Genomic DNA, 10615 nt, shown 5'->3' on the forward strand with positions numbered 1-10615 from the left:
AAGGGATTTTGGAGGGACTGGTGGATCAATCTTCAGAATGGAGATGTCCAAAAGCTCGACCACTTCAGCTTGGTGGTCTAAAATGTCCTTGATGAGCATCATCTGGACATGAGCTTCACGCATACCCGGGATTTCTGGAAGCCTGACCCCAACATCACTAAGCTCTTTCCTGAACTTGGAGAGCACCTTCTTCTGAGCTTTGGTGAAAACTCTTTGAGGGAAAGGGGGCTTATCATAGGGTGATAGCTCAACCTCAGTGGCTTCCTCTAGCTTAACCTCTTTCAGCTTGTTGTCAGCCCTATTCTCAACTTGATTCTCAGCCTTGTGCTGAGCTCTTTGCAGATTCGTTGCTTCAACCTTCCTGGCAGCGTCCTTCACAATTTGTGCTTCAGTTGTGGCCACAACAAATCTCTCAACTTTCCCAAACTCAGTTCTAAATACCAGTCTTTCAATCTCATCCTTCTCTTTCTCATGATCACTCAGCTCAATCTTTGGAGAAGTAGTGGAGAAGACAACATTGCAAGACTCCTTGGGGTTCTTTTCTGGTTTTCCTGGTAGAGACCTCATTGGCTGCTTGGAGGATGAAGGCATAGAAGCAACTTGACTCTCCAAAGCCTTGAGATGAGAGGCAAGTTGCATGTACTTGTTGTTGAGGTCAGAATAGTTCCCATCAATCTTTGCATGGATGTTCTTGAACTCATAAATCATGGTCTTCTCATTTCTGGCCTGAAATTCCAAGAGTTGCTACGAGCTTAGAAATGTTTCCATATTAATATTAGGAAAAGATGTAGCTTCGCCCTTAGAAAAAGATGTAGCTTCTTCCTATATAAAGAGTTCTCATGGAGAGATGTTCCATCAAGGGAAACACATTGAAAGGTTTAGTTTTGAGAGAGTTTATAAATCTAATAAGAAGAGAGGGTCTTATAATCTTTGTGTTTGTGCAAGGAGAAAGTCAACGTATAGTGATTTGCTAAGTTTGTAAACATGATCTTTTTTTCCTTTTTTCTTAACTCATCGAACTTCAATTTAATGAGTTAACTTGCTCTTCAAGTTAATTGGAATTATCCAACAACATGGTGGACGTAGATTAAACTGCAGGGAGAAGGGAGATCGAGCCAGACAAAACGCCTACCTTGGACTGTGGCTCATTGGGTAGCGCATCAAATTGCCAATTAATTATTCATACTCACTGCCCTTATGATCAACCGCAGCTTCTCTTTATCTAGCATGAACACGCCATGGACCAACATGATCTTTTTATTTTATGTTTATCTTAGTTTGTATGTAATGTGGCAAAACAATATTGGGTAGCAACTGAAAGAACTATAATCTGCTAAAGATTTAAACAAACATTTATTTTAAAAAACATCAAGCTGATGGGTCTGGAGATGGTACCGGTTCCGGTCAAGGCAAAAGGGGAAAAGATAAGTTGGGGATTCTGCTCAAGAAAGGGTGTCTAAGGAGGAGAGATCAGTCGCTCGACATTAACGGTCTGAATGGTAGGGTTTAAAGCGATGAGACAACTTAGAGCGGTTGGGATTTTTATGTCGCTGGAATAATGGGTTTAATAGGGATTTGTTTGATGTAAAACTATATATTTTTTTTTTCTTGTTTAATGTAGTATTTACATTTTTTATATTGTAAATTATTTTTTTTAATGTACTATTTCCATTTTTTACATTATGTACTTGCTTATTATTATTTTTCGTATATTATTTAATTTTTACATTTTAAGATATATGTTTAATGTAGTATTTTTATTTTTTAATTGTGTATTTACTTATTATTTGTTTGATGTAAAACTATACAATTTTTTTTGTTTAATGTATTATTAACATTTTTTATATTGTATATTACCTTTTTAATGTAGTATTTCTATTTTTTAAATTGTTTACTTACTTATTATTATTTTTTCATATATTATATATTTACATATTTAAATGTATATTTACTTGTATTTAATTTTTACATTTTAAGATATATGTTTAATGTAGTATTTTTATTTTTTGAATTGTGTATTTATATATTATTATTTTTTGTATATTATACATTTACATATTTAAATTTACATCTAATTAATTATATCTCGTATATTATATATTTTTATATTTAAATGTATATTTACTTATATTTCATATATTATATATTTATATATTTAAATGGTAATAATGTAATAATTTAATAATAGTAATGATGCCACGTGACTTTTTTTTGAATAATGATTCTATGCTAATGTGGACGTTTTATGGAGTCTCAAAAGGTCCATTTTATTAGTATAGATTTTCCCAAACATGTATAAAATAAAGAAAACTAATGTGATAGAAATTAATTCCCCTTTTGTTATTTTATAAAGTTGTATTAACCTATAATATGTACAATTCTGAATACAGTAGCATGAATACATATACAAAAAGTTGATAACATTTTGGATTAGTCATGGTTAAAGAAAAAAAATCTATACAATTATAATACATATAATTCTATTTTCTCCATCTATTTCTTTTGTCACCTTTCTGGCTTTCTTAATTAACCATTATCTTTCTTCTCCCACCACATTACTTCGTTTCAAGAATAAACGTATATACAACAACACTGAATCGTTAAGATAAAGAAGATTTACTTCTTTCTTGCAAATTTTCTAAAAAATCATGGTTTCAACTTTTTATTTTTTCTGCCAATACACAGTGCCGTCCCGGTAAATTTGGTGGCCTAAAGCATATTTATGTACAATATCATATATTTATACAATATAAATAAATATACATGTACTATATCATTTAGTAGATATTTTAGATAATTATAATATCAGATAATTAATAGATATTTTAGTAAAATAAAAACCACTAGTTTGTTTGAACTATTATTATTTGTAATCCTAAGTAACAAAAAAAAAATAGAAACACATAGATAACAAATAAATTATTTCAACTAAAAGAGATTGTTTCAAAAAAAATAAAAATTCAAAATAAGAGAGGAACGCACATGTAAAAGAAAAGAAGGAAACATTACAAGTCAACATAAACCATAACGTTAAAGGTGCAAACTCCAACTCAAACAAAAAGTGAAAATAATGTTTTTAACCACTTGACCATAATCATTTTTCAGAAAATTTGTGGCCTCAGAAAATTTGTGGCCTAAAGCCCTTTCCTCACTGGCCTTATGGGAGGGACGCCCTGCCAATACATATTACAAACCTCAACATGCAGACAAACCCTTTAGCTAGATTCTATTCAACAGGAAATGAGGGAGACTTTAGTATTCGTGACACCACGTCATGTCTATATATGGATTATAAAGAAACTCAAACCCGATGACCATTCATTAACCAAGAAGAAAGCTTCTTTGAATTATGTCTCTGCTTCACGCGCATGTTTCCAACCATCTTTTTCATTAAATGCTTCTTTGGATGCTGAGCTGTAAATGCCATTATACGTCGTCTGCCTTGTGTGTCGTTCACTGTGCTCCTAATCACGCTCAGTTCACCAATAAAGCTGGCAAATATATTTCACAAATTGAAACATAGTAGACGGATAAAACGTTCTTCTCTTGAAACAAAAGCACTCACTTCGTTCTTCTTGTACTGTATTCCATGTCTACTCTAGGAAAGCACTTGTGACAGCCATAGGAGGCTTGTAACTTCCATTCTATATGCATCAATCTTGATGAATTCACTGTGGTTCCACTGATGATTCTAAAGTATGTCTTCTCATCAAGTAACTCATACTGCCATCACCATAAATCAATTTCAGCATCAAACAATAGAAATATTGTCTTTGAAACTTTATAGTATGAGGTGTGGCAGAAGTAACATACCACACGATAAAGTTATCCCTTATGGGTTCTCCTATAACTCCTAAAAGTAATGCCTGAAGATCTATATAGATCACCACTTTCATCCTATATAACAGACTAACAACATTACAGTTATATGTATGCCGTAAAAGCTGAAGAATGTACTTACATCGACTATACGGTGAAGGCAGGAGAGAAAACATGCATCATTACAGTTTTGCATGGACGATATCATCAGTTAAACGTTACTATGTTGTGCAAACATGGAAGTGGCCCCATTTGACTGTTTATCACCCTGACCAATCAAACTACATATTAATAAATGAATACTCTGTTTTTAATTAAAAAGCCTGAAATTCAAATCCAAACTATATAACCTAAACCAATTATCAAACTTGTTCACTACTTCCAACAATTTCAAATTCCGAACACATGTGTTCATTGCTTTGTAAGATTTTAGTTTCACTTAGTGACTCTCTCAGACACGAATTAAATATTTTTAGGATTTAGACACGAATCTCTTAGAAGGCCACAAAGCAAATAGGAACAAAAAACTTCTTTCTCGATGAGCTTGGTGAAGAAGCGCTTGGCTTGATCAGCAGAGTCATCGCTGCGGTAGACATCGATAGAGGAGAGTCAGACAGTTTGAAGTTGAGTTTGCTCCACTTCAGTGCAACTGAAAGAAACATAGTTCTGCCCATTTTAATCGATAGAGGTTGATTAAAGTTGAGTTCTTGAAACTGACATAGTTCTATAAATCTACCTACATCAGTTCAATTCCTGATTTATAAAAATGATAAGTGTTAGCGCTAAGACAAAGAGTGGCTCAGTTTATGCTTTTGAAACAAAAGCACTCACTTGGCTCATCAGTCTGGCTTGGATAGCTATATGAGCATCACATATCTCATACTCCAATGCTACTTTTGAAAAAATCACATAAACATGAGGAGAGAAATATAGAGCTTGGACCAAACTCAGCCATCCATTATTCATCTCACATGAATCACCTTATTTACACCATGAGCAACCCTGTATCTCCACAACACGTATCTCTTAATAAGAAGAACAGTCAAAAGCAATCCAAATTTGCAATTTTTCCAGTGACAACGCTTTTAGCGAGAATCTATTGAACAACTCAAATATGCATAAATAAACATTTTATTTTCCGGTAACTTTAATACTCAAATATTATCAACTATCAATTGATTAAGCAAAACTGAAAAGAGTTCCCATGTAGAAATCATTGAACACACAAGTCACAACACACTAATTCTCTCTCCATCATCTTAGGCACGGATCATCTGTTGAATCAAATTTTCAATACAACCATCAATAAGCATTTTCTTTGTCATAGATTTCATGTCATAGTTGTGTGATAAATGGGGTGTGTGTTTTTACCACTTTGCAGTTGTTGTATCTTCTTCTGCGAAAGCTTGAGCTACTTCTGCTTCGGCCTCTGCTAACTCTGCATCCTTTGCAGCTTCTTCAGCCACTGCCATGGCAGGCTCTGCCTCTGCAACTGCCTGTGCTGCAATCGCTGCCGCGTTATGTACGTTCATAGTCTTCAGTCTGGCTAACTCCGGATCAATCTGTGCGTTTGTCTCAACATTCACTTCATCTCCGTCTGTTTTAGGTGAAGGCAAAGAGAGACTTCTCTGTTTTCCAGAAGATGTCCCTAAATGTTTTCTTCTGTGGGAAGACAATGGAGTGGAGTTTGGACTTAACTTGTAACAGAGAAAATCAAGTTATGGTGAATGAAGCATGTCTCTGCTCTATATCTATATGCACACGATACCTACGGTCAAATGATTGTATTGACTCTCACCTTGATAAGTTTCCGACAAGCTGTCAAGTACTTTAGCTTGGCCAACAGCAACCGTTTGAAGTCTGGTGGAGCGTGATATTGTTCATATACAACCAAAATAAAAGGAAAAAAGGTACAGTCAATGACTTCACAAAATCTATTTAACAGCATATCAATTCACAGAGGATCATCAGTGTATATTGAGAAAAAGGAAGTGAGAACTAAAACTGAATACCTCAATGTAGGTAACAATTGATGTTGCTTCCATTATAAGGCTATCCAGCCTGCAACATTTTTTTTTAAAAGTTACAAACTGTCTAAAACAATAAATTCAAACTATATAATGTAAAAGTAGTGTGACTTTCACCACTTAAACCCTCATCATAATCCCACAATTATAAGATGGGAGAATACAGCTCACGTGCTATCACAATCATTATCTTGACAATCATACAAAAGTATATAACATGAAAAGAAAAACTGCAAGTGGACGATAGATGATACTATGGCAGCGAAGACGATTTGAACAAAGTTTACAAAAGGCGTGAACAGAGAGAGGCTCACATCATTATCACATAAACATAATATAACACATTATAGATCCACAGCAAAAAAAAATGTGAATAGGAACCTTTCCCTAACCATACCCACACACATTTTCTGTTCTTCTGAATCTAAAATTTTTATCTTATTTTTTGCTCAAAAATCACTTATCTTTTTTTGCTTATATATACTTGTAGTTATTGTTTTCCATTTTAATATACATATAATCTTTAAAAACTCTTAAAGTTTTACTTTTGATTCTTGTTAAACTAAATTAATATATTTTTGGTACATCAGTTAATTAATACTTTTTAACACAATCCAAATTTTCAAAACTTCACTACATTCCAATTTTTTTTTGTATGATAAATTATCAACACCATTTTAATCAATACTTTTGAGGAATGACAAATAAACTAATTCATTTTTACTAAACTTTATTTTCATTTTTATTTCAAATTGTTCTTATGGTTTACTTATATATAGTTTAATTATTTATTTATTATGTTTTAATTTTATATACATATAATCTTCGAGTAGAGAAGAGTTCCGATGCGCTCGTCATGCACCGATCACCTAATTCTTATTAACTCTCATAGAAATGAAGAAACGATGAAGATAAGGATTAAGGAGAGAGAGAGAGTGCAAAGTAAAAGGAAACTGCAGTGGAAAAGTTGATCGCGGTGACGTTATCCCACTTGCTGTTGTCGGAATCACTGAGGTGGAAGTGGAAGACATCTACGAAACCATGTCGTGTAATAGTTACTGAGGTGATAAAACCCGATTCAATTTTGGCTTATGCAAGTTCAATAGTAACACTAACTAGAGTTTGATATTGTTTCGTTTCTTAAAATATTTATAGTTATCTTATATCGTAAGAAGTTCAAGTAACATTACTGCTAGGTAATAATCTGCGTCTTGCGCGGGATGTGATTATTAGTTTCGTTATTTTAAATAAAAACACATTAAATCTGTTTAATCTGGATATTAGTTTGGTTTTAAGTTTTTTTTTTTGGTTTTTAATCTTCTAAAATATAATTATTGTTTTAAATTAATATTCATTTTAGTTTATTAGGTTAAAATGTTTGATTTTTTGTTTTTTCGGTAAAAACCAAAAATTAATATTATTTGTTTATTTTAATGTTATGAATTAGATAGTCGTCATGTCGAACCAATAGTTTTATATTATAGTTTCTAAGCAGATAATAGTTTAACAAAAAAAAATTATTAAGACAAATCATTTCAGTACAATTTGGTCGGTAGTGAAAGAAATATTAAGAAAAAATATTTCAACTTTCCAAAAAAAAGATTCTTCAGTTGTGGTGAATACTTAGTTACAAAATGCTCACAGCAAGATGCACATGTATGTGTATGTAAAAAGTATATAAAAATAGTTGACAAATATATAAAGATATTGTTAATTAATATTAAATGACATTTTTGTTCAAAATAATACATGAAAGATAAAATTTAAATTAATTTAAAATAAAAAAAGGTCTTGACATTAGTCATTTTTTTCATATAAAGAAAATAAAACTATATCCATAAATAGGGGTGTGCACATATCGAATATCTGGGTATTTGGAAGCATTCGTGTCGATTCGATCTTTAGCCACCTAGATATTCGGTGACTCGGATATCTGAAATTTTTTAGAATTTTAAAGAATATCCGATTTGATCCGTAAATAAATAAAATTTTAAAAATAATTGAAAATTTTTATAATAAAATTTTATTACAAAAATAAAACATTATTTAACTTTTAATTCTAGTACCTAAATAATAAATTTAATTCATAAAAATATTGTAAAACTGATATAAAGTATAATATATATAACGTATATATATAATTCTTTACATATATGTATATATGTGCATATAACATATATAATTAGATATATGTTCCTAAAAATATTGGTATTTGTGATTTGCTTCTTTTTTGGATATTGTATTTTAGTATTTGATTTGTTTCGTAGAGTTACGGATATCCAGATTTTTTGGTTCAAATCAAAACAGATAACAAATTGAATCAAAATTTATGAATATTTTGCTCAACTTTATCCACAAACAATTAAAATAATATATATATAGTTTGGCTTTTGATTCGTTATCTATTTTTATTCGAACTGAAAAATCCAGAGTTTTATGGGAACCATGTATGTGAGTTTTATATTAAAAAAGCGCAAAATACATAGTGTGAACACATTTACGAATATAGTGTGAACGCGTTAGCATATTTATTATCAAATCATTGTGAAGCTATCACGTGTCTATTATAGTGTGAATGCATTTATTACAATGCTTCTCTTTTAATATATAAGGGATTTCCGAATCTTTTTCAAATATGTCACCCGTCTCTACCACCTTTGTTGATTTTCCTGTTCCTAGGTTGTGTACCTCAAAACTTGCCATAAGAGCCAAGTCAAACCTCTGATCTTATTTTCTGAGGTAATTAACTTCTTTTGTGTGTGAGTGTAGGCCTTAGACGGATCGGATATCCGGGCAAATTTAAGGTATTCGGATCCGGATCCTTATCCGGCGGATCCATAATTTTACTATCCTTATCCGGATCCGGGGTTCTCGGATATCCGGGTGTCGGATATCCGGGTGTCGGATATCCTTCAAAAAATTGTAATATCCGGCGGATATCCGGATTTGGATTTGGATCCTTAAAATAAATAAATAAAATAATATTAATATATATAAAATATTAACAATAATTTAAAAATAAAAATATATGTAATGTTTTTAATTATTTCTATGTATAATATTACAAAATTTACATATACTATCATAAAAATGAAAATATATTACATAAAATAATGTTTTTATATATAGATATTACTATTTTTGAAATAGTTATTAAAAAAACTTACGGATCCGGATATCCGGACTAGAAAATCAAGGTATCCGGATCCGGATCCGACTTTGACGGATCCAACATTTTACTATCCGGATCCGGATTCGGCCCCTCCAGATATCCGGATTTTCGGATCGGTACCAGATCGAATCTCGGATCGATATCGGATCTCGGATAAACGTCTCAGGCCTATGTGTGTGTGAGGGGTTTGAGATACTTACGGAGTATGTATTCAACTAAGAATTTGAAATGATATATATTAAATAACAAATTCACTTTGAAATTTAAAAAAGTATTGTTATTGAACTTAACATTTTATAAAAATATTATGAAATCCACTGTTAGTGACATATTTTAAATTGTAGAGTTTTAAATGATTTTAAAGTGTTTAAGTGGAGTTTCTTAGTTGAAAAAATTAATACTTAAATCTCATGTTTATATGATATCTTAAACTGTCTAATTCATATAAAATCATCTAAAAGCTCGTAAAAAATAAATCACCTCAAACTTTACATTGAATATATATATAACTGAGTATTGAAATTGCATTGCTGAATCCGTCTGTTTTCTAATACATAAAATCTTGGGGTTTTTGCAAATATGACTCAAAACTTAAAGTCAAACACAAAACTAACCCATGTTTTTTTTTGAAACTTTGACTTGCCTATTTCACCCCAAAAGTTCAAATTATTTACGAAAATGCCATCACTTTTTTCTTTTCGAAAATACATATTTTACTCTATTATCCTCATCTTCCTCAAGTATTCACAATATTGTCATTGCCATCAATACACCAACCACCATGAACAACCAATTTGAAGCTCTTAATGCACCTAAAAATCAATTTACACTCTTTCATTCTCAATTCTTATGAACTAAAAACAACATCTCTTTCACTTTCTCTCCATATTCATCCAAAAAAAACCAAGATTTTGATTCTAAAATTTTTATGGTTCATAGAGCCATTGAAGCTTACGATTATTTGGTGGGTCACTTTTGTTTGAGATTCTGGGTGCTTGGAGAAGACTTATGTGTGATAAACAAGTTATCTCACTTGTTGAAACTATGAAATCAGTATTTTCCCAGATCTGTTCGTCCAGATGGTTGTAGACGACTTCCAAGTAAGTCGTCTGGCTGTAGATGACTTACATGGAAGTCTTCTGGTCAATGCAGAGGTTAGTTTTGCAATTGAAAAATAAAACAAAATTTTTTTTTTCTAGACGACTTACATTGAAGTCGTCCATGATTTTATTCTGAGATTCTGGTCAAACCTTGCTTATCTTGGACGACTTCTATGTAAGTCGTCGGACGGACGACTTCCGTGTAAGGCGTCCAGTAGAAAATTAAAAAATCAAAATTTTGTTATAACTAGACGACTTACATGGAAGTCGTCTCAGGTTAGTTTTGCAATTGAAAAATAAAACAAAATTTTTTTTTTCTAGACGACTTACATTGAAGTCGTCCATGATTTTATTCTGAGATTCTGGTCAAACCTTGCTTATCTTGGACGACTTCTATGTAAGTCGTCGGACGGACGACTTCCGTGTAAGTCTTCGGACGGATGACTTCCGTGTAAGTCTTCGGACGGACGAATTTCGTGTAAGTCGTCTAGAAAAAA

At 31.9% G+C, this 10615-nt stretch overlaps 2 protein-coding genes across 15 annotated transcripts in view; both read right to left on the reverse strand.

Annotated features, from left to right (window-relative positions):
• LOC106295928 (E3 ubiquitin ligase BIG BROTHER-related-like) overlaps positions 1-6745 on the reverse strand; it is a 16571-nt gene extending 9826 nt beyond the window's left edge. Inside the window, exon 1 of the mRNA XM_013731943.1 lies at positions 6670-6745. Coding sequence (XP_013587397.1) covers positions 6670-6704 — 35 coding nt within the window. The 5' untranslated portion in view covers positions 6705-6745. The remainder of the gene's footprint in view (positions 1-6669) is intronic.
• LOC106295930 (telomere repeat-binding factor 1-like) lies at positions 3009-6005 on the reverse strand. Of its 14 annotated transcripts, none has more exons than XR_001261075.1 (9): positions 5964-6005; positions 5832-5880; positions 5618-5679; positions 5191-5481; positions 4651-4821; positions 3962-4468; positions 3814-3897; positions 3566-3723; positions 3009-3491 (listed from the first exon to the last, which is right to left on the reverse strand). XR_001261075.1 is itself a non-coding variant. In XM_013731944.1 (5 exons), exons 1-4 carry the CDS (start codon positions 5765-5767, stop codon positions 4677-4679), a joined length of 531 nt encoding a protein of 176 aa, XP_013587398.1. In that variant the 5' UTR covers positions 5768-5822; the 3' UTR covers positions 4495-4572; positions 4651-4676. The 14 variants fall into 14 exon arrangements, 2 of the variants coding, with proteins under 2 accessions (XP_013587398.1, XP_013587399.1); XR_001261077.1 differs by lacking the exon at positions 5964-6005 and adding an exon at positions 4560-4572 and having other exon boundaries at positions 5832-5951; XR_001261080.1 differs by lacking the exon at positions 5964-6005 and having other exon boundaries at positions 3814-3866; positions 5832-5951.
• Positions 6746-10615: the final 3870 nt, after the last annotated feature.

This window comes from Brassica oleracea, chromosome C5 (assembly GCF_000695525.1).
Source record: "Brassica oleracea var. oleracea cultivar TO1000 chromosome C5, BOL, whole genome shotgun sequence".
NCBI lineage: Eukaryota > Viridiplantae > Streptophyta > Magnoliopsida > Brassicales > Brassicaceae > Brassica > Brassica oleracea.